Source organism: Medicago truncatula, chromosome 8 (assembly GCF_003473485.1).
Source record: "Medicago truncatula cultivar Jemalong A17 chromosome 8, MtrunA17r5.0-ANR, whole genome shotgun sequence".
Lineage (NCBI taxonomy): Eukaryota > Viridiplantae > Streptophyta > Magnoliopsida > Fabales > Fabaceae > Medicago > Medicago truncatula.
Genome location: NC_053049.1, coordinates 42916770 through 42941527, shown reverse-complemented (window position 1 = coordinate 42941527; position 24758 = coordinate 42916770). Strand labels below are relative to the sequence as shown.

Sequence of the window (24758 nt, the reverse complement as noted above, 5' to 3'; positions counted from 1 at the left end):
TGCTTGTATACTATGATTAAAATTTCTAGTATCCCCTCTTCGGATGAATTAAAAATGAAAAATGATTCTTGTATCTCTTGTGTACATTTTTTGGGAACATACCTCTGTACCTTTTCTTTTGTTGATACCATAAAAGTCTCTAATGATTTTTTTATCAAGTAATCTCGTGATTAAAAATTCATCTCTTAAAATAAATAAGTGAAATATCTGATATTCAAACTCGACCCCCACGTATATAATACAATGTCCCTATAAACCGAACTAAATTCAAAGATATTTTAATTAATATGTTAATATATATATAAAAAAATTACAGGAGTACTATATAAATCTCTCTCATATTTTTTTATTTTCTCCGGTTACATTTATAAGAAAAAACAATTTTTTAAGTTTATTAAATAATTAATGTATCTAGTTTATATATAGAATATATACATTATTTATTCAATAAATTTAAAAAATTGAATTTTGTTTATAAATACGATCGAAAGAGATTATTTTTTATGACAATATATCCTAATGAGTAGTGATATTTGAACAACTCATTTTAGACAATTTATGTGACAACTTCTTTTTTCTCTATTTTTATTGAGAGAGAAAAAGGAATAGAGAAAATAAAAATGTAATGTGAACATGAGAGAGAAAATTGTCAAAAAATTGTCACAAAGTGGTTGTACAAATATTGTACTAATAAATATCTCCTTACTTAACGCAATGATGAACGCTCGAAGGTAGAAATGTATAAAAGCGACAGCACCGCGTTGCAAGGTTGTCCTGCTGTGCACTTTGATTTAATAAATAAAACTTTGATTAAGAAAGACACACAAGGGCAGATATATGGTGGGTGTTCACATGAGAAAGGTTAATCATTTCTCACCATGAGAAAGTTGTATTCAATGATTAGATTAAGTGAAGAATATATTTTTAACATACTCTCTCAACACTAGATTTTTCTTCACACTATCTTCCGATAATTTAAAAATTATAAAAATTAATTTTTAGAAATTAAAAAAATTCAGATAATTTTTTTTTTAAAATTCTGTAATTCATTTATTGAATGTTAGAATTATTTTTTTTTGAAAAAAAAAATTATTTCAATAAAATTAAAATTTTGGAAACTAAGATAAGTTTTTATTTTTCTAAAAAGAATATATTTTTTTAATTTCATAATAAAATAAGATATTCTGAAAAATAAAATAAAAATCCTAAAAAAAATATTTTGAAATTAAAGTTTTTTATTTTTCTAAGAAAATAAAATTCTGGAAAATAAGGTTTTTGAAATAAAATTCTGAACAATTTTTTTTTTCATTTTTTCAAAAAAAAAATTCTAACATTCAGTAGATGAATTACAGAATTTAAAAAAAAAAATTATCTGAATTTTTTTATATTTTTTTAATTTCTGAAAATTAAATTTTAGAATTTTTAAATTGTTGGAAGATAGTGTGAAGAAAAATCTAGTGTTGAAAGAGCATGTTAAGAATATGTTCTTCACTTAATCTAATCATTGAATCCAACTTTCCCATGGTGGGAAATGATTAACCTTTACCTCAAATTTTGCTTGAAAAAAACAGACAAATTTAGTTGTCTATAACTTAACTTATACAATATTGCATAAGAAATAAACCATTCCAATAAACTTACAAATAACAAATTTGAATACACATGATGACTTGCAGAAAATCCAATCATCATATAGTAACACAAAATAGTTTAATTTTGTACGCATAGGAATTGGAGTAAGATTTGGCTAGAGATTGACTCTTACCTATTTACAATGGCTTTCAGATAATTTAGTATTGTTCCTTGACATTTTAAGGAAAAATGTAGTTTTACGGTTCTCATATTTTTAGGGAGAGCATCTAGTGTAAAGTGTACCAATAAAATTACTTCTATCGACTTTATCAAAATAATCTGATTGGATTGGATTCTACTTCTTCCTATATTTTAGATTCTTTAAATCATGATAGATTAGCATTTGTTGAATTAGATGTCAAGTTCACGTGGTTATTTTGATTGTCAGAAAGGATCAACATAGTTAAAATGTCTTGATCTATCGTACGATGCATTTGTATCTTTTTTGTTATAAAAATAAAGTTTAATTTTGTACCCTCTCATTATTTTGCCTTTGACTTAAAATGTAGTATTCTTTTTGTAATAACATATTATATTATTGGTGAAACTTTAGTACCCTGAAGTTTTGTTAATTATGCACTTCATCTGTTCTAAATTATAGATCATTTTTATCATTTCACATATATTAAAAAATATAATTGATTTTGTATGAGAAATAAAAATTATGAGTTAATTTAGAAAATTATCATTAATTAATAATATGGAAAAAATAAATTAAAAAATTGAAAGAAGATTAGAGTAATAAATAATTAATGGTGTAATAGAAAAAATAAATTAATACATCATTTATATTATTTTAAATGAAATTTGTTCATGTATACAGGCAGAAAGAAATCTTCATAGTACTATCAAGATAAAACTTTTAAGGTTATGCTAACTAGTGTCTACAAGACATTTGTTAAGAAAAACAGAAAAAGAGTACAAAAACTTATCAAAAATCACATTTTTTACATTTCAATAGGTTTTCGTGAATGGCATGCTGCTAAGTGCTGAAGCCGGAGCAACCCTAGGGTGTTTTCCATCAAATTGTTGTGGGGGTCCTTTGTCTCCGCTCAATCATTTTCGTCCTCTTTTTTTTTTTTTTATTTGACTAGACATTTTCGTCCTTTTAGTTTTTGCATTATATACTTGCCTGCAAATACACTCTATTTGAAAGATGCTCTAAAGTCTACCCAAATAACAGTAATTTAAAAGTTTATTTTCATTAGAATAGAACAACATGTATTAAAATGTCCGTCCACATTTGCAATCGTGATATACATGTACTGAGTACGTGACACCAACTTATGGCTACTATGTTATTGTCTAGTTAGCATCAACAACCTAATATCTACCAAAGGCCCCTACTAAAATGGTTGTCCTATATAGGAGTTGAATCCATGGATATATATATATATATATATATATATATATATATATATATATATATATATATATATATATATATAGGAAACTGCTAACTTACACCCACCTAAAAATACTAAGGTGCAAGTTAGCAAGCTGTACCCACTTATAATTTACTAAAACACTCTTTGTTTATATTCTAATTAATTTTAAATTGAAGGGTAATTTTGTAACTAGCTTAAAAAAGATTCTTAAAAAAAGAAACAAAAATGACAATGACATGTTTAAGGTACAAAACATATAATAAAGACAAACTTTTAAAGAAACAATATTTAAAATGATGAAAGTAGATGTAAATCAGTGAAGGTTGCTAACTTGCACCTTGCACACATGGATTCAACTCCTATACAGCTGGAATGACCACTTCTTATGTGTAGAAAAATAGAATTATATGGAATAGCCACATGATAAGCTTACTTTCCATTCCCTAAATTGTTCTTCTAGACTTCTTCATATAAATATTAGAAACGATGATTTTTCTAACTAAATATTAACTGCTCTTAATTAGAATATCGCATAAACCATAACAGCCATATTAATAACTCTTGATATCAAAAAAGAAGAAAAGAAACCATTAGATTGGACTTCCATAACAGTTAAAAACTCTTCATCTTGAAGTTATAATATTGAAAGTTTTAGAGGAAGTTATAATACTGAAAGTTAATCTTCCTTAACATCGCAACAATATATTTTCCCGTAAACGACCGTTATAAACAACTTGCACTAATTATTCATTCAATTAAAATGTTGATGATAAAAAAATTATAACTTCCCTTTCTAAAAATAAATAAATTATAACTTCCCTACAAAAAAATATAACAACTTACACTAATTATTCATTCAATTAAAATATTTGTTGACTTGGATACTTTGTCATTTTATTATTAATTTGAATGAAATGAGTTTGTTTACGAATTCACCTTTTGGTTTTTAGTGATTTTGTATTTGTGTTGTATCAATGTACTCCATCAAGAGTTGGTTAAAGAGTTGGATAGGAATAGAAAGTAAAGACTTGGAATAATTCTAAGGTGAACATGTAAGATGTTGTATCATGCTCAACATTTTTCTACCATTTTATTAACAAGTCTCGTCATATTTCGTTTGATCTACTACCGTAAATTATTTGAATAATGATGGAAACAAACTTGCAAAAATTTTATATAAAATAAGTCATTTGAATTAGATTACGAGGGCTCATCCGAATTTCAAAACTCATGGATCGCTGAAAGATATATTTTCAATCGGTGTAAGCTTTCTCCGCCATAAAAAAAGGACGTGCTTACATATCATCATTTATTAATTAAAGAGATTCTTACCTTGAGTTGGGCTCACACCCTTGTGAAGTATGAGTCAACTAAGCCCTAACCAATTAGCTCAAAAATTATTTCAATAAAAAGAAATATTAAAAACACTCTTTTTTTTAATACTCATTTTGTTATTGTGTGAATTTCATATAGATCAATACTTTTTATGGAAGAATTATTATCAAAGTGTGACACTCACGTGTTTCACAATAAGATAATGAATGTTAGAGATTGTGCTAAAAAGAGAGTGTCAATATCACTCGATAAACAATCTTCGTTACGGATGCTTGTTCAAAATGAAAAATTGCAATTGAGACACAAATGTTCCTTCACATTCCATGATTTGAGCTACAACTTTTTGCTACCACCAACCATCCACTTCCACTCCAGCCTCTCCTCTTTTCATATCATCGTAATCATAATATATTCTTAATTCATATATTTTTTAATAATAAAACATATTTTACTATTCAAACTTTTCCTGAATATAAGGATTTGATTACTCTGTTGTCTTGGTGCCAGAACACCAAAGGATACTACAAACAAACTGTCGTTTTAAATTGGTTACCTTTTCGTTTCAAACATTAGACCCCTCATTCTCTCTCTAATTTCAACGCACGTTCATCTCCTTCTTCTACTCTTCTCTCACTTTTAATTTCTTTCTTTTGGTCTTAAAGAACTGTGGTTGAAAGAAACAATGGGGGGTTGTGCAACTAAACCAAAGGTTACGAAGGATGGGGGTGTTGATGTTAAGGCACCAGAACCTGAACCTGAACCTGAACAGGTTAAGGAAGACAGTGTTGAAACCAAAGTGGAGGCAGAAAAACAGGAACAATTGTTACAGAGTAGTCTCAATCTCGACGTTAACGAAATTGTTGATGATGATCAAGCAAATAAACGACGTTCTCTAAGCTTGTTGTTCAACAAAGAGGTATGCATTCTCAACATAGTATTTTCTTGTTATCTTTTGTTTGCTTAATAGTACTTTGTTTGTTCAAAATAGTATTTCTCTTCATTTTTGGTGTATGTTGGGAGCAAATTTTTATGCTGCATAGAGGAAGTCTTTTTTTTTTTTTTTTTTTTGTGGTCAAGTGCATAGAGGAGGTCTATCTGGTCACAAACCTTTTTTTATCACAGGTTCCCTTGAATACAAACCTTTTTTTTTTTTTTGTCAAGTAGCCTAGTGGCTAGAGCTCACACGATTTAATTGTGGAGAAGTGGAGTGTCCGAAGTTCGAACCCCGATCCCTGCATATAAAATGCAATATCCCCACCAACTATGCTACGCTCACGGAGATCCTTGGATACAAACCTGTATGGCAAGTAAAAAGGACTTGAAATGAAAAAATGTGAACAAAATAATCGCAACTCCTTTAAGTATATATGTTGATTGATTATTTTAATATAAGTACAATGCATGTTTGGAGGAATTTTTTTTTTTTTTATGAAGATAAACTAACTCATCTAAATTGATATCGAGGAGAATCGAACCTAGTCAACACCACGAGACTAATTAAAGGGAGTTATTTTAGTGAAATTCTTAAAATTGATTTTGTTAAAATAGTTTAAAGCGGGGGTTGGATTAAGCACATTCTAAAATTCTAAGAAGGGATGAGAGTTATTTGAGATTTATTTGATCACCCGCTATGGGGCCACTTAAGTTATGTAATAGATGTGAGGGCGAATTTTAAGAGTCTTGTATTTGATAAAATAAGGTATGAAAATGAATTTATATGGGAGAGACGTCTTTCACTTTACAAACTAGTTTTGTGAAAACTGAATTATGTGCATAAGTTGAAGCTCATAGCATAGTATTATGCACTCTCACTATTGATATGATAGTCTAATCAGCATTAATCCATAAAAATTACTCCCTCCGTCCCTTAATGTAGGCAACCATTGTCTTTTTCACATTTCTTAAAAAAAGTTGTCAGTGCAATTAATGTGTCTGTTTTGTGTGTTAACATTACGAAATTGTCTTTTGTTTGTATGTGTATGAAATTTGATTTTTCATATTTCAAGACAAGATGGTAGTATTAATTAGAGGTATGTTTAGGAAAAAAAATAATAAATGCATCTAATAATTTGAAAAGAGGTTTAAATTTAGGGATAAAAATAAAATCAAATGAGTGCTTAGATATAGTGACGGAGGGAGTACATTTCAACGCTCAATTTTATGATTGTTTCCCCTTGTTTTGTCGAAACAAACTGATGAGGTAATTGTTTCAATGTTTAGTCGCAAGGATTTTGAACTTTTACTTAAATATTTTGACTTCATATGTCATTGAAGTTTTGAACGATTTTCAAGTATCGATCAACCATATACCATATAAAACACTTCCCTACTGTAGCGATTTTCTTAATTACATGGTGAATTTTTTCTTTTGTTTTAGCGCAACTTACTTTTCTCATTTTTGTAAGTGTGGACGGACACTGGACAGCTAGCATTTCGTTTCATAATCCTACAAAAAGTAGTAACAAAGCATAATAATTATATATAGTAGCATATGGTGTGAACTTTAATTATTTTGGCAAGGTTCTCCTAATTTGTTTTCGAAGATTCTCACAAACATTACATCATGCACTAAATGCATGGAAACCGCTATCATTGTTCTCATGCTCTTGTTATGATTTAACTAGTGTGCGTGTCCCACGGTTACAAACATCATGAATGATGTTTCTACTGCACGTTTGAATATGACTATAAGAGATATGGTTCATTTTTTTCTCCCTTTTTAACAAATAATAATGAAACTCTTCTATAATGCAAGCCCCAAGAAAACAACTTTTATTTCCCAAATTTGGTAGTTGAAAAAGTTGGAATTGTTATGAGTTTGAGTTGACTGTGATGGAATTGGATCCTTGACAAAGAAAAGGAGCTAAAAATGAGTGATGAGTGGTAGGTAGTGGGTCTCATAAATGTAGTAGTGCATGGAGCTGCTCACTGATGGATTTTTGCATGATTTGGAGAGATAGTGAGAGGGCATAACTACAAGTTAAAGTGATGAGAAAATAATGAATTCAATTTTTACTAACAAAAATTAAAATATCCGCGGACTTTCTGTACCCCTTTTTGGACAACATTTTTCATATGAACTTGAAAATTTAGTAGACACAAGGGGGTGCGAAAATTACTGCTTGATTAGGTCATGACAATTGTCTTTGTAAGGAATATGGGCTGGGCCAGCATATTTAGCCTACCATCTGGCCCTTAAAGTCAGTATCTGATATTGGGACCAAGCATTCCAATCTACTATCTCCACCCTCCCCAAAGAACAAAAACCCATATCTATTTACATTTTTTTTTTCTCTTCATAGCCACGTTTATATCCTACGTTTTAATTTCATCTCTCTTCCTCTTTTTCTTTGCTTATTACATCTTTTCTGTTTGTAAAGTCCAATTTCGAGCTTATACTTATATCTTATAAGTTCTTATTATCAAAATAGACATGTTTGGTCATAATTGAGCTATTATCAAAAAACAACTAATTTTACAAAAAACAAAAACTAATTTTACCAAACACTAAATAATTTAATCCTCTAGTTTATCTATGATCAACCAACTTATTAGTTATCCGCTAGTTTTTTTACCAACCGGTCCAACTTAACAGAGCTTATAAAGCTTAGTCTATAATTACCAAGAAGTCGATTTTAAGGAATTATAAATTTGACTATAAATCTAAAATGAATTATTATTATTTTTAACAATGTCATTGATATGAACTATGAAGTATCCATCGGCTTCATCGCCTTTAATGGGTTTCCTCTCCCAACTACATTTGTTTCATTCACAAGGTTCAAACTCTTGATTTGATGATTTAGAAAGAAAATGAAATATCATTTAGCTTTTTGTTGATTTGACAAACAATTAACATTCTCACACAAATTCTATCCATGTATAGAATGAAGATGCAAAGGATTCCACTGAAAATGAAAAAAACAAAGCTGAGGAAACTGTGAAAGAAGAAACATTGGAAACAGAGAAACCTTTGGAGGATGCTAAAAGCAACGAGCCAACATTGGAAAAACCATCTCAGGAAACCAAAAACAATGAACCATCTACTGAACAAGAATGTGCAGTTGTTGAGGAAAAACCTTCATTGCAAAATAAAATCACTGATTCAGCAGCTGAAGAGATTGTGAAGACAGAAACACATGAAGAAGCTAAGAAAACTTCACAAGAAACTAGTAAAATCAATGAACCAGCTGTTGTGAAACAAAATAAAAATGATGTTGCAGCTGAGGTGAAGATAGAAACACCAGAAGCTGAAACAAAAAGCAATGAGTTGAACGAACCAATCAAACTAGAAAAATCATCTGAGACTGTGGTGGTTCCTCCGGCTGAGGAGAAAGTGATTGAAGTGGTTTTAACAAATGCAGAATCTGTGGATAACAAAGTAGTGGAAGCAACATCTAGCATAGAAGATATATCCAAGGCTTCTGATGTTGGTTGGCAGCAGTGATAAAGCTTCCATCTCTTGATCCAACCGGCTGCACCGTGTAGCTGCAAAGTCGTCGTCTGTGCTTGATTATCTAGCTCATGAACCTTACCAATCAAAATATGTTGTGTGACATTCCTCCTCAACTACAGTACCTTTTCTTTATTATTACATTGTGTTATTCTTTTTTTTTTCCTTTCTCATCTTTTATTATTATTTGAAGAAGATTTTTGTTTTTGTGGAATATTATTATTATTATTATTATTTTCTGTTATTGCTTATCATATTGATAGGTAAAAAATCACCAATGTAAATTGTAATTTTGATGTGGTTTGCATGTGAGAATATTCTACAGAAATCCCAAACTAAAAGTTTAAGAATGTTTCTTTCATTACACATGTATCAAGCTGAAAAATCTATTTGATTATGAAAGGTGAAATTTGTGTTAGCAGTTTTTTTTACGGTGGATTTGTGATTTAATTATACTTCATGATTTTATACGGTAACTAACCATATTGTGGAATCAAATACTACGTGTTTGTCTTGATATATGATTAATATTCATTTAATTTTTCAATGTTATCTACTCCCTCCGTTCCTTAATGTAGGCACGCATTGTCTTTTTCATATTTCTTAAGATAAGTTGTCAGTGTAATTAATGTGTTTATTTTGTGTGTTAATATTACGAAATTGTCATTTGTTTGTATGTGTATTAATTTTGACTTTTCATATTTCAAGACAAGAGGATAGTATTAATTAGGGATATATTTAGGAAAAAAATAATAAATATATTTAGTAATTTGAAAAGGGGTTTATATCTGGAAACAAAAATAAAATCAAATGGGTGCTTAGATATAAGGACGGAGAGAGTATATCGTAGTAGGATAATGCTGTTTAGACAACAGCTTTCCCAAAATTATCCCGACCATTGTCTCTTTATTGTAGCACCTCCATGTATGGCAAGTGGGTCCTATTTTATATATCTTTTTTTTTTTTTGCTGCAACTGCATTTTATATTCGTGAGATATTCTTGAAAAATTTGCTCGGGACAAATAGCACTGCCGATCGGAGTATGTGTTATTTTAAAGTTTCAACAAGTTCGTGTGAAATTTTGAGCACTTTTGTCTTTTGTTAATGATAACGCATGGCAATTTAACTTACAACCATGAATATCGAACTTTGGATTTCAGATTTTACACTCTAAGGAGCCAATACATGAAATTTTTGTTAGTTGTTTAATAAATAAAATAATCTAGTTTTTGTATTCACATATATAGCTTACACTATATAAAGTGTATATACAGTACACTGCTGCATACATTTTGAATAGAAGTCCAACTAAGAAAGTTGAGAATATGACTCCTGAGGAAGCTTGGACTGGTGTCAAGCCTTGTGTGTCTCATTTGAGAGTGTTTGGGTCCATATGTTATAGACATGTGCCTGATCAAGTGAGAACCAAACTGGATGACAAAGGTGAGAGAATGATTTTGCTGGGATATCATTCAACTGGTGGATACAAATTGCTAAATCCAGTGAACAACAAGATAGTGATAAATAGAGATGTGGTGGTTGATGAGCACAATGAATGGAAGTGGAATGATGTTACTAAAATAGAGAAACGAAGTATATTAGATATGTCAGCCAATGAATATGTTGATGACAGTGCTCAAGAAATTGAGCTTGTGCAGCCAGAGAAAACTGAAGATGACACAGCTGAGACATCAAGAAGACCAGTGAGGCAAAAATAAATTCCTGCAAGACTGAATGACTATGAAATAATGACAGATAGTGCAGTAAATGATGAGGGTGATGTAGTGCATTTTGCATTACTTGCTGAGACTGAACTAGTGAATTTTGAAGAAGCAGTAAAGAACTATAAGTGGTTAGGTGCAATGAAAGAAGTGATCAGATCAATAGAGAAGAACAATACTTGGGAGTTGTGCATACTACCCAAAGGGAAGAAGACAGTTGGAGTGAAATGGGTGTATAAGGTGAAGGTGAATCCAAAAGAAGAAGTAGTGAAATATAAAGCAAGACTAGTGGTTAGAGGCTTCTTACAAAGGCAAGGCATTGATTATGAAGAGGTCTTTGCACATGTTGCAAGACTTGAAACTGTGAGATTGGTGGTTGCACATGCCAATATGCAAGGTTGGAACTTACATCAATTAGATGTTAAGTAAGCTTTTCTCAATGGAGATTTGGAAGAGGAAGTGTACATAGACCAGCCACAAGGTTTTGTGAAGAAAGGTAGTGAAGATAAGGTGTTGAGATTAAGAAAAGCATTGTATGGTTTGAAACAAGCTCCACGAGCTTGGAATAAGAGGATAGATAAAGCTTTAATCAATATAAAATTTATCAAATGCATCTCAGAACATGGTGTATATGTAAAGTCAGGGGGTGCAGACATAGTGATTGTGTGTTTGTATGTAGATGATTTGCTGGTGATAGGAAATAGTGAAGCTAAAGTAGCTGAATTCAAGAAAAATATGATGAGTGAGTTTGATATGACAGATCTTGGGGAGTTATTTTACTTCCTTGGGATTGAATTCAGAAGAACAAGTGCAGGAATGGTTCTTAGTCAATAGAAATACACTGCCGATGTGCTCACCAGGTTTAATATGTTGAATTGTAATAGTGCAGAAACACCTGCTGAAGCAAGACTGAATCTTGTGAGAGATGGTGATGAAGAAGAGGTGAACTCAACTGAGTTTAGACAGATGGTAGGCGCACTGAGATATCTCTGCAACACTAGACCAAATATTGCATTCTGTGTTGGTGTGATTAGCAGAGTTATGGACAGGCCTAGTGTATCACATCTCATGGCAGCTAAGTGGATCATGAGATACTTGAAGGGAACTATGAGCTATGGAATTCTGTTTCCATGTAAAAGGAGTGAAAATTTGAAGAAATTGTATGGCTACTCTGATGCAAATTGGTGTGGAGATAAGAATGATAGAAAAAGCACTGTTGGTTTTGTGTTCTTTGCAGGAACAACACCTGTGTCATGGTGTTCAAAAAAGGAAGTTGTAGTTGCACTATCATCATGTGAAGCAAATACATTGTTGCTGCAATGGGTGTCTGTCAAGCAGTATGGCTTGATACTTTAATGCTTGAACTCAAGATGAAGGAGGAAGATGCAGTAGAGATGTTTGTTGACAACAAATCAGCAATAAATCTTGCCAAGTTTCCAGTAGCACATGGAAGATGCAAGCATATTGAAACACACTATCACTTCCTCAGAGATCAAGTTACCAAGGGAAAGCTCAAATTGAGCTACTGCATCAATGTGCTGATATTTTTACCAAGTCCTTCAAGAAGGACAACTTCAAAAGAATGAGGAACAATTTGAACATGATTGATTGTAACAAACTAGATTAAGGGGGTGTGTTAGTTGTTTAATAAATAAATAATCTAGTTTTTGTATTCACATATATAGCTTACACTTTATAAAGTATATACAATACATTTTGTAAGTGATATAAATACTGTTATACAGTGAAATAAAATAAGTTCAGTTATATCCATCAAAATTATGTTACAACTATATTATCTCTCTGAAAGTGTGTGTGTGTGATCAGTGAAAAACCACCATTGTTAATCAAGCTCCAACAATTTTACAAAGGAGTTCAGTATATTTTTAGTTTCCAAATCATGGTCATATGAGGTTTTGGTGCCTAAAGTTTTAAGTGTTTTCTTTTTCTTTTTCTTTCTTAAAACATGCTATAATTTGTTCTTGGCTGCTTGTTTTTATCCAATAATATTTTAGTTTTACTCGAATAATATTTTTTTTTTTGTTTAAATTCAAATCATACAAGATTATAATAGAATATAAATCATATGAGTGATTGAAGCTAAACAAAGATTATGAATGATTACAGTCCAAATCGTACAACTTGTCTTAGTATACTACTATTTCAGAAATCAGAACATTAAGGACTTTATTTCTTTTGTAATTGAAATAAAACCTTCCTATATTTCCTAGAACTAGAATATGAATGATAATAGTCCAAATAACAACAAAAACAAAAACCTATAGTACCCAATCAATGTTACAGGGTGAAAGATATAATTGACTTGTGTTTTGGGCCAAGAAGTTCCTTGGTGATATATTTGCATTGAAATTTACTATCCTTAGGAAAAGAATATGACATATACAAATACTCCACAATGTGCTGATGAAAATTGCTGCGATGATAAAGTGTCGTAAGTAGTTATATGGTAGATTAATGCATAAAAATCGTTCAAAACTTCAACAATAAACAAGGTTTACCACATTTGAATAGAAATTTTAGGTCATCTATATGCTTGTAGATGGGATAGTGACATGATTGATGTTGTTGATTCAACAAAAACAAGATAAAACATATATTTATTTTAATTGTTTCTTTGTCAAACCAACATCAGTTGGTCAATGTACGATGATGGATAATATCACAAATTTCTATTTCCAAAGAGCGACGTTAATCATTGTTGGAGTTTCGAACAACTTTTAAATATTGGTTCACCATATATATAAGTCACTTGTTAGTTTCACTCAAACACGAAGCTTGCTCTATGTCTACGGAAGCTTTTGGCATTTGCTCTCTACTCTTTCCCCACAGCACAAAGTACAGTCCTAGAACCAAACCGCAGCTACCCAAAAGGCTGCTCAAATAACACCAAAAGAAAACAAATTTAATTTAAAAGAGAGACAAAAGTTAAAGCTTCAAATAAAAATATTTTATCAACTAATGAATGAAATTACCTTCCTAAACTTAGTATCTCGCCAAGGAGAATTGCTGAGGATAACATAGTCATGATCAGAGCTAATGGTGTTGACATGGCAAGAAACACTGGTCCTCTCTTTTCTATAACCCATGTTTGTAAGTAATATGTCACACCAGTCACCATTATTCCCTATCATCACAATAATTTAGTTGCTATGATCAGTCATGATTTGAGAGATAACAAAACATTATTATATATAGAAATAAATAATGAATTAGTTCATCAATTTTTTATTAAATAATTAACTTATGAGTTTAATTAAGATTGAAAATATTACACAATATAACACAGCGACGAGTCTGATATTCCAACCCAATTTCCATTGTTCAAAGTCTCTTTCTACAGCCAACGCTACGACTAAAGACTGAATTGAGCTTAAGAAACATTGAAGAGTTGTGAGTAGCAGCTTTGAAGGGTAACCTTTTATGATAAAAGTCTGGTTGAGTAAAGAAAAGAATTAAAATGAGAAAAAGAAGAATGTCAGTAAGTAATATTGATATTATAAGTTGGTACCAATTAACTAATTGATCAATCAGAAAGAAAAAAAAATTAATTACTTGCAGTACAAGCCACATTCCCCAAAAGGTGTTGGAAAGAAGCATGAGGAAGCAACCCTTGATCCATGATGATCCAGATAGAAGAACATGGCCCTGATGTTGTTGGGTTTTATGGTAATTTCCCAAAAAATGAAAATGGGATAAAAGTTCCAATTGAGGACCTTTATAAAAAGCAAGGGTTGCTGCTCCACCCAAACATGCCACAACACCAGCCAACTTAGCAGCCCCAGCAGCTGTCTTTACTCTCAAAACTTCGATTCTGAAATGTTGTTTACAAAAAAAATCTCAATTTAAACATGTGGGATCATAAAACAATACACTTAATGAAATGTGACAGTTCATCCAAATATACACTAAAATTATATCAACACACGTGCAAAAATAATAAACATGGACCAGATAGCTTGATGTTTTTCGGTGAAAACAAACAAAACAAGGGACATTATTTGACAATTATTATTAGGCAAATTCTATGGTACACTCAATTATTATTATTATTTGAAACGAGTTGTTTTTTCGAAGAAAAAGAATCGTTTTCTATCATTAACAATTATAATAATTAGATCTTAGTTACCAAAAGTGTCAACGAAATAAAAAATTTCATTTTTTTTAATTTTTGTTACATATAACAAAGAATATTTATTATTTTTTATGAGAAAATGTTAAAAATTTAATATGATTCTTATAAACAATGAAATGATGTTTATTCTTATAAAATGATATATTATAAAATATAAATATTGATAAATAACTCTTTATTTCATAAAATAATCGTTAAATTGTAAATATTTGAAGCAGGAGTACCGATACACCTCAATTTGTAAGGTGTACCGTAGAAGTTCCCTTATTATTATTGAGTGCATATTCTGCGGCTACAAAACCTTAACGCAAATCCGATCGAATCAAAAAGTTATCCAAAAGCTGAAAAGTTAAATGTATTTTCCAACTAGGAAACACCCCCATGACCTTGTCACTTGTCACAACAAACACATAAATAAGGGACCAGGCACCTATTGCAGTCCGAAAATCAAACGATCATAAAAAATATTAGCACGAACTTTGAATTTTGAATTTTAATTGAACTCATTCCGATCATTTATTATAAATAAGAAATAACTTTATAGATTTATTGAATAATTAGTATATTTAGCCTATATTATAGACTAGATACATTAATTATTCAATAAACTTTTTTAAAAAATTATTCAATAAATTGAAAAGTGACTTTTTGTTGTTTATAATATGATCAGATGATATTTTAAACAAACGTTTAATTTGTAGGTTTAGCCACCTCACCCCCACAATAGTGAGGTGAAAAGTGATACTATTGTTTTTTGGAAGAGAGATAAAATAGGATAGCTGTTAATGATATGATACTACGATAGGAAAGGAAGATATAGATATATAGAAGAAAATTGATAGATAAAAGTGACATGACAGGATGAAAGTGTGGAAAAATAATCACAAATCACAATCCTTTCAACTATACTTGACTTTTATGCTGTTAACTTTTCCCCTTAACCAATATCTAATTCCAAAAGGGTCTATATAATCCAGAATTCCCGGCCTAGAGTTAAGTAAAATGTGCATAAATTTGGTTTCAATTATGATTTCTATATTCCCTCAAAAAAAAAATTATGATTTCTATTCAGATTCGATTCTTTTAAGTGATTCGTTGTAAATGAATACCTTTAATCTTTGGAGTCTAATCTCATATTGTTCACTTTAATGATGAAACTAAAAATCTCCTTGAGGATACGACAATTTTCTTCCAACGACCTTATCTAGGGTAACATAAGTTAAATTTACACAAATGTCCAAGCAATTAATTAAGAGAGAAAATAATTAAGTTGAAGTTTATATTAAAATTATGATTTATTTTACAAAAACATGCTAAATGTGAAAGAAAAAAATATCTTACATTGAATATAGATTTAAATTTATATTTTTTGAGATACGTAATTACTTAGCATACAAATAGAAAAGGTATATGGTGTCCTCGTGAGCATAGCTCAGTTGGTTTGGACAATGCATAATATATGCAAGGTCTGGGGTTCGAACCCTGGCCACCACAAAAAAAAAAAAAGAAAAAAAAAAAGTATATTGTAAAACAATGAGAATCCACTCACTTTTGCCATGCACCATCAATTTTGTACATTTTTTTAAAAGGAAGTTTTACACAAACAATTTACAACCATTAAATATTTTTTTTGAAGGATACAACCATTAAATTTATTAAGATATTGTATTACAATGTAATTTAATTGAATGTATTTGTAAAAAATATATATATATACATTGTGTAAATATCTACCACTTTTGTTATTTTAATAGTGTTTGTTTAGGATTTAAAAAAAAAACTAAAATCATTTTTACTCTAAATTGGAAAGCTATTACTTTTCTCAAAATCTATATTTTTTTTTCAAAAACAAGTAGTAAGGCATGAATAAGTTAATAATTATTATTAAAAAAATGATTTTCATGGTTAGTTAACAAACAAAGCTTACTAAAAAAATAATCAAATCTCTTGATTTTTGTAACACCAAATCTATTTTATTTTTTTTTAAGTTGAAATAATCACACCCTTAATTTCTTGAAACTATATGCAATGTTTTTTTTTTTTTGGTTACAAAACTATATGCAATGTTTAAAGGTGAAATTAATTTAATAAGCTGCAAAACCCTTCTATAAAATAAAAAAATTAGAAAAGAACTTCAAATTCCCGCTTAGCTAGTGAAAAACAAAAAAATGTGGAATTCTAGTCATCGGGATATAAAAAAAAAATAGAGAAATTAAAATTTAATAAGCTCTATATAGTAAGGTAAAGTACCTGAGTATGAGTGCCAAGAAGAAGGTAATCACTGGGAGACAGTTAGTAGTGGCAGCGGCCAAAGTTGCAGAAGTGTTTATTAGAGCAATACCATATATGTCCAAACTCGATGTGATCCTGATCATAGATCAACAAATTTCATTATATATTATATAGTTTTTGTTTTGGTGTGTAAAAGAAGTGGTAAACACAGACTCTCACATATAACTGCAAGGTTCAAGTTCAAACTCGAGTAAAGATGTTCAACCAACAACTTCGGCAATTGAACTAGGTTTTACAGACTTTATACATAACCAACACATACATGCACTTCAATTTTGATGAATTACTCTAGCTAATTTGGACACACATATACATAACATACCCACCCGATGAAAGAAATGAAGAAGATCTTGCAAAACGTCGTGAATGGCAGAGGCGGTGCACTTTTCCTGTGTCCAAATTATAGTATAGCTTTCAGTAATCAAAGCTGGTATGAATAATTAAATGGAAATCAAAAGAAAGAATTAATTGAAGATTATTCATACCATTCAAAGAAGAGAGCAAAAGGTGTGAGAAAAATAGTAGCTGCAGATTGTCTGTAGAAAACAAAGACGAAATTGTTCATGCCATGGTCGAATGCAGCTTTTGACAGAAGAAACATAGCAGCATATATGGCTTGTATGATTACCACAACCAAATATGGATTGTTTCTTTTCATCTTACTAGCTGATTTGCTTTTATGATCAATAGATCACCTAAATTATATATATAAAAGGTGTGCGATCTTTAGCTGGTGAGTGGTGAAATCAATTACTAATATATGATGAGATATATATTGATAACAAAGGTTCTTCTAGTGAGTGAGTGAGTAGTAACACATTGATAATTGGCTCACCAAGTATGCTATATATAATATAATGTGGACGTGTGTGGTGAAGACCATATATATGCTACTTTACTTTATTATTATACATGTTAGGACTTAGGGGACCACACCTCTACGTTGTTTTGACGTGCTAATCTAATTAATCTCATGCAATCAATTATGTACATGGATGGATTTGTTGTATCACCAAATTGATGGCCTATTTTTTTTTATATGACTCACGTATCTTTTTATCATTCTATTGTTAAATCTATGAGCAAAAAGTCAAACATATAAAATAAATCATATGCTAAAAATCATACAAAATTTTGAGGTCTCGGATTTGAACATGAATGAAGATGTTCTGGCATTAACAATTGAGCTAAAACTTACTACTCCCTCTGTCCCTTAATGTAGGCACATATTATCTTTTTCATATTTATTAAAAAAAGTTGTCAGTGTAATTAATGTGTCTGTTTTGTGTGTTAATATTATGAAATTGTCATTTGTTTGTATGTGTATTAAATTTGACTTTTCATATTTCAAGACAAGATAGTAGTATTAATTAGGGATATGTTTAGAAGAAAAAAATAATAAATGCATCTAGTAATTTGAAAAGGGGTTTACATATAGGGACAAAAATAAAATCAAATGAATGCTTAGATATAAGGACAATGGGAGTAACATTTATAAATATATGTCAAATACATTTCATATTAATTCAGATAGTTAGATCTTTATCATATTATTGGTTCACAAAACGTTAAGATATTCTATATTGCGTATTAGTACAAGGTTTGAATTTTGCACCATCTAATTTGTCGACTTTAACACTGTGTTTGGTTGGAGTGAAATAGGGAAGAGAGAAATTGAAGAGAGATATCAAACTTCTCCTGTTTGGTATGCAGAGAAATAAGAAAGAGAAAAAAGATTATGGTGGGACACATCCCTTTTTCATTTCTTCGCAGATGTGAGAAGAGATTTGGGTTGTGTTTGGTAATACAAATAAACTAGTTTATAGCTTGTTGGACTAGCTTATAAGCTTGTTTTGATAGAATGAGATGTGTTTGGTAAAAAGCTTTTCCACTAGCTTATTGCGTTTTTTAAAAAGCTATTTCAAGAGTAGCTTTTTAGCTTATAGCTGGTAACTTTTTATATTTTGTTCCATTTTTAACCTTTATTTTTATTTTATTATTTTTTAAAACAAGTGCCACTAAACCCACGTTATCAAAGTAACTGCCCTTTTTTTTTCTTTTGCGGTTTGCTGAACATCCATGCATTCTCTTTTTTCCTTTTCTAGATAGATTCTCTTGCATTCAATTAGTTTATATACTATTTATAATTTCAAATAAAACTATATAATTAAAAATAAAATAAAAAGATATATTATATGAAAGTTCTTTTGAAAATGATATATTATATCAAAATTTAATTACACAAAAATCACAATTTAATTTAATACCACATTTACCATTTTAAAGATGAAATTAATTAAAATATTTAAAAATAAATATAAAGTAAAATTGTTTGTAAACAAAATAGATATGTACTTTTATGTCATTTTATATTTATCAGTCATTTCAACAACCAATTTACCAAACGCATTAATTTTAATAAGCGAGTTTTTCAGCTATAAGCTATCAGCCATCAGCTATAAGCTAGTTTTTCAGCTAATAGCTTATTTTTACCAAACACACACTGTTTTTTTTTTCACTTTCCACTATATACCCATGTCCCACCCTTTCCTCATTTTTGTTTATTTTGAAAACTAGTTTTTTTTTTTTACATCATTTAGCAAAATAGTTGCATTCTTCTTGCTACGCTTTTGTTCTAGGTACAGTGACATTTCCTTTTTCCACACATAAATATGTTTTTTTTATGGTAAATATGGATTATTTTAGTAACATATAATTTTATTTTTTTTTGACAAAGCAAAATGAGATATATTAACAAAAAGTTTTGATCCCCTAACACAAGAAGTGCCAAAGGAAACAAAACAAGATTACAAAGAGTTCCAACATAATTTTTTTTTAAAAGCATAGTAAATAAAAATGTGAGATTGATAGTTTTTTTAATGAAGGGGTACTTTAGTATTTTTAAACATAATCAACATTTCTCTCTCTTCTATTTCTTTTCTCTCTCTTAAATCAAACAACACCTCAAATCTACTATATTTCTCTTTTATTATATTCTCTCTTATCTATTTCTCTTTTCTTGATTTCTTCTCATAGCCAAACGCACCCTAAAATCCCTTAACAGCTAGCAGAAAATACAATTCAGTGTGCCGACGTGTTATGATATTGGAGAACAATGACTCAGCAATTGAATCAATTAGGCTGTTACATTTGTTACACTCCCTCCGTTCCACTGTGAATAAATTGTACGGTTGTTGTGTCTGCTAGATTACTGTTAGAATGGATTGTCGCACCTTTTTTTTCTTTAAAAAAACACTTTCAATAAATGAGTTTCACATGTTTATTACAGCTTTTTTAATAATAAGATAAAAATATATAAATTGTTTCCAAATCAAATGAGAAGTTGTTTTTAGTATCTTCTCACTTGTGTGTAAATTTAATTCTTGGGAAATGAATAATATTCCGGAATATTTTTATAAACTTGTACCGAACTTGAAAGTGTAATATTTTCAGAAAATATTTTATTCTCTTAAAAAAAACACTCACTTTTCTGAAAATATTTCTCATTACCTTGAAACAAACACAAAACAACCGTGTCAGTTTATGGATAAATTTGTGTACGAATAATAGTGACGGATCCATAAATTTTAATAAGTGGAGTCAAACTTATATCATAAATTTTTTAAATAAAACTATATAAACACGTAAAATATTGATTTTTTAAGATATTTTTCTATCTTTAACAGAGTATAAAAAATATAATCCTAATTAATTATTTTGTTCAACTATCAACGTCGATCACGGAGCCATTTTCAACAAATATAAGAATAATCTAGAATATAATAGTAGTTTTATGGTCTTACTAACGATATGATCTAAGAGATTTGGTTAAAGATTTCCTAAAAGAAATTATTTTCCTTAAAAATAAGCGTTATTTTTGTCGATATAATAATTACAACAACTTTTTATTAAAAAAAAATACTTCTTTTGATATCTTATATAGTGTTCTTAGAACACTCATTAAAATCATTCTTAGTTTTGTAATTTTTTATAGTGTTATGAATGAACTATATGAAGACAATAAGTCAATAATATTATATAAGTGAGGGTCAAATTGTATAAATATCAAATTTTAGGTTTAAAATATAATAAGTAAGTGGAGGCAAATGGAGTCGGTTGACCCCATTACTCCCACATTGGATCCGTGACGAATAACCTAATGTTGTAAACTTATTCGTCAGGCACTAAACCCATTTTGATGAATGTGGTTATCAATTTTATATGATCCTCGTCGTGTGACATTAGTTCACACAAGAAAAAAGAGAAAAACTAAACAAAAAAGAAGTCGTGGCTTCTTTCTTGCTTCCATTTTGCAATATAATGAGGCTAAATTTGAGTTTGCTTTCAGTCTTTTTCATCCGATTATGAAATAGATTTGGACTCGGCAGAAAAGCATAGAGATGGTGATACACCATAATTGCGTATAGCTGCTTTCCATGCATATATATTATGATATATAGGTTGATTACTACTATTATATTAGGGAAATTTTCATGGAGAAAACACTGCAATTAAAGTACGTTTTTTATAATATAGAGGACCAATCCATATCCATTTCCGTCCATGGAAAGTGAAAGTAGGAAATTCCCTAGAAAGCAAGTTCATTGTTTCAACTTCAAGTTTTCGGCTTTTTTAGTTGCTAAGTACCGTGCAATTTATAAACACGACTAAATCTAATCTGATATTATTCCGACCAACAAATTACACATATATTTTGCGTGCATTTTGAATGTTAGCAATAATCTATTCCAACCTTCTAGATTGCAACGTTAATTTTTCTTTTTCTCCTTATTCCTTTAATTTGCTAAGTAATTAAAAATATCCAGAAACAAGTAGTGGTCGAACTTAAGTGGTAAACAAGTTTGCTTAGGCTAAGAATAAATTGTTTGGTAAGAACTTGAGTTTGAATTCTCACTAATATAATCATTGGTCGGACCTTTTTTATCTTCTGCTTGAACACGAGCTTATCATGCACCATTTCCATAAAAATTGGAGGTAAGACCCAAAAAAAGTGAGCATGTGTGAACACACTCATATGTATAATTTGTGCAGATAATCATTGTGTTAAATATGTGGTCACAATTTCACTAAAAAAAAAATAGCATTTATGCAAGTATAAGGCGTAGCTAGCTTAATTGATTGAGTTAGCTACGGCTTGTAAGGAGTTTGAGGAGGAGATCCAAAGTTCAAATCATAGATACTAATAAAACATAATAATACTAATAATTAATACAAAAAACATTTGTTCATACAAAATAATACTATTAGTTAGTAATAATCGGTACCTATAGAAAATTGATAGCGCAGAAAAACCAGAAGCGGAAGCTTGTTCAGAAGCACTCTTCAGAAGCAGTTCAGAAGTACTCTTCAGAAGCAGTTCATAAGCACTCTTCAGAAGCAGTTCAGAAGCAGTTTCTTATTCTAAGGTTTATGTGAATTAGAGAGAGAATTGAGAGAAGAGAGAAGTTATGATGAAAATGTAATTGATACTATTATTCTGCATATAAAAATATACAAAGGAGGTAGCTTATATACAATATCTGGCTAGGTTGCTTGAATCACAAGCAATGTAACAAACTCTAGATCTTATCTACTAACCTCTAACAAACTTGTAACAAACTAAAACAGAATGTGATTAACCACTGATTGTGATTATCACTAAACTAAACTTGAATTAAAACAAACTAACAAAAATTATGTTCAAAGATGTCTTCTCTTTAAATAAATATTGACTATTCTTTTACTCTCAAGCATTGAGATTCACACAAAATGTATTAATTTGTGCAATAAAAGATTTAAGAAAAAAGTGACAATTACACTATAATTCATTTCATCAGTATATAGCTATATGAAAAAGATAATTTCAATTTTCAAGTTCAACTTTCTTTCTTTTTTTAGGTTGAATGATTGGTACACTGTTGATTGAAAGAAAACATGGGATTCCTCTGTTTTCCCAATCATATCACTCTTTGCTTTTAGCAAATAAAGATACATTTATATGAAAAATATCTTTAGTAGTTGGAAGAATGCATTATATAAAGGCAAGTCAATATCTATCGACCATTGTTAATTATAAGCCACTAGCATTCTTAAAAACAATACACACGCGATAGATGTTATATACCACTAGTTAAGAGCTTAATTGAAGATGGAGAAGTCCTTTTCTATTTACTAATGAAAAATGTATTAATATAGTAACATTAATAATTAGTTTATGACACATGCATGCATGTGGCCTTCTCCACGTTTGTCTTCTCTAAACTGCTTATGTTTTATAAGCTGATTGGTAACTTTGTTAAGTTTTCATGGCCCTACGGTCAATATCTTATGGAAAGCAAAGACACATTCAAGAAAAGATGAGTCCAATTATTAAGTTAACTTGTTTGTCACCCTGTTAACATCAAAATGTAAGATCTCACCACAACCACCAAAATGAACGTGATTTCAAAAGCAATTATACTTCAATTAAGCGTTTCAATCGACAATTGAGACCAGTTAAACCACAATTGTTTATTGCAAAGTTTTCCCACTACCACTCCTCGTATTTTTTCGAATTTAGTTATTTAGCAACAACTAGTATACTTTTTTTAAGACAACTATGATTGGTACTTGATGGTAAGTAACTACAGTCCAATTTCCTATCCTCACTTTCGACTTTGGAAAATATGATATTTTATGGTAGGTTTGTAGTTTCTACTTAGGATATATCGCTCCAATTTCATATCCTCACTTTTAGTAACTTAAATGTTAAGGATTGAGGGCTTTTGACTGAGTGATTTTGAAAAACCCATACAATAGAAATACTTTCGATGCTGGTTATCAAGTCAAGGATTGAGAGTGGAAAGAAGAGAAATTAGGGATTGTTTGGTGAGAAGTGAGAAATTGACGAGGGTAAAAATTAGTGTTTGTTCATGTTAAACATTAGAAGCTAATTTATTGTAATGAAAATTTTGCATGATGCAAAGCTAATAAGAAGAGGTACAAAATGCGTAAGTTGTACATATTGGATGGTTCTACTATTATTTATAATTATCTAGTTAAAATCGCAATGATAGAAGTATGCAATGTGATTTTGGGTTATGCATGTTACTAACATGAGTTTAGTTGGACTAGTTAAACAAGGTTTGCTATGTAATATGGAACTAAAAAGAAAATATTGAGAACTGGCAATGGCTTGGAGTGTATTTCAAAGCAGTTTCATTCAATTGATAGGAAACAAGGTTTGCTATGTAATGGAAGTAAAAAGAAAATATGTGTTTACGAGTTGAATCGCCCAAGGGTTTTTGAGGTGAAAGTTTGGCGGATAAAACTCAGTTTGAGGTGGAGACTTCCATTAGTGATACTAAAAGAAGACAACGAACAATGACTATTGGACGTCTAGTAAGAGATAGAGAAATTAAGGATATTATTGCCCCAAAGTTGTACAACTATGAGACCTTATGTGTTATGCTTTAATTGCGGTTGGAGAGATGCAAGACTCAAAACCAAGCAACATTTAGGAAGCAATTGAAAGTAAAGAGAGTCAAGAACGGGTTGAGTCAATGAATGAGGAAAAGAATACACTAGTGAAGAACTATACTAAAAAATTTGTTAAAGTAACTAAAAACTCAAAGTTTGTTGGATGCAAGTGGATCTTCAAGATGACTAAAAGGAACATTTTGGGGGTTGAAGTGGTAATGGTTCAATTTGTGGATATAACTAAAAAGTTAATGTGGTTTGATGCATTGATAATTAAAAATGGCTTGTGGAGAAGGATCATACTTAGAAATATGTGGGGCTACCAA

At 30.1% G+C, this 24758-nt stretch overlaps 3 protein-coding genes across 3 annotated transcripts; 2 read left to right on the top strand and 1 right to left on the bottom strand.

Annotated features, from left to right (window-relative positions):
• The first annotated feature begins 4845 nt into the window (after positions 1 to 4845).
• On the top strand, positions 4846 to 9239 carry LOC11435574 (probable serine/threonine-protein kinase kinX). The gene is made up of 2 exons (XM_024773583.2): positions 4846 to 5271; positions 8242 to 9239. The coding sequence occupies exons 1-2, from the start codon at positions 5038 to 5040 to the stop codon at positions 8800 to 8802; spliced, it is 795 nt and encodes a 264-aa protein (XP_024629351.2). The 5' UTR covers positions 4846 to 5037; the 3' UTR covers positions 8803 to 9239.
• A 2157-nt stretch (positions 9240 to 11396) lies between these two features.
• LOC120577586 (secreted RxLR effector protein 161-like) lies at positions 11397 to 11885 on the top strand. The gene has a single exon (XM_039829190.1). It carries the CDS (start codon positions 11397 to 11399, stop codon positions 11883 to 11885), a length of 489 nt encoding a protein of 162 aa, XP_039685124.1.
• Positions 11886 to 12630: 745 nt separating this feature from the next.
• LOC11432201 (WAT1-related protein At5g64700) lies at positions 12631 to 17795 on the bottom strand. Its single transcript, XM_003630131.4, has 7 exons — positions 17460 to 17795; positions 17301 to 17363; positions 16933 to 17049; positions 14103 to 14361; positions 13823 to 13981; positions 13523 to 13674; positions 12631 to 13422 (listed from the first exon to the last, which is right to left on the bottom strand). The coding sequence occupies exons 1-7, from the start codon at positions 17630 to 17632 to the stop codon at positions 13296 to 13298; spliced, it is 1050 nt and encodes a 349-aa protein (XP_003630179.1). The 5' UTR covers positions 17633 to 17795; the 3' UTR covers positions 12631 to 13295.
• Positions 17796 to 24758: the final 6963 nt, after the last annotated feature.

Excerpts from the sequence above, each read along its gene's own strand:
- LOC120577586 (XM_039829190.1), top strand. The coding sequence starts at position 11,397 with ATGTTGAATTGTAATAGTGCAGAAACACCTGCTGAAGCAAGACTGAAT.
- LOC11435574 (XM_024773583.2), top strand. The coding sequence starts at position 5,038 with ATGGGGGGTTGTGCAACTAAACCAAAGGTTACGAAGGATGGGGGTGTT. Across the intron at positions 5,272-8,241 it reads GCTTGTTGTTCAACAAAGAG|AATGAAGATGCAAAGGATTC; the intron begins GTATGCATTCTC and ends ATCCATGTATAG.
- LOC11432201 (XM_003630131.4), bottom strand. The coding sequence starts at position 17,632 with ATGAAAAGAAACAATCCATATTTGGTTGTGGTAATCATACAAGCCATA. Across the intron at positions 17,364-17,459 it reads TTTGCTCTCTTCTTTGAATG|GAAAAGTGCACCGCCTCTGC; the intron begins GTATGAATAATC and ends ATTTGGACACAG. Across the intron at positions 13,423-13,522 it reads GAGATACTAAGTTTAGGAAG|CCTTTTGGGTAGCTGCGGTT; the intron begins GTAATTTCATTC and ends TTATTTGAGCAG.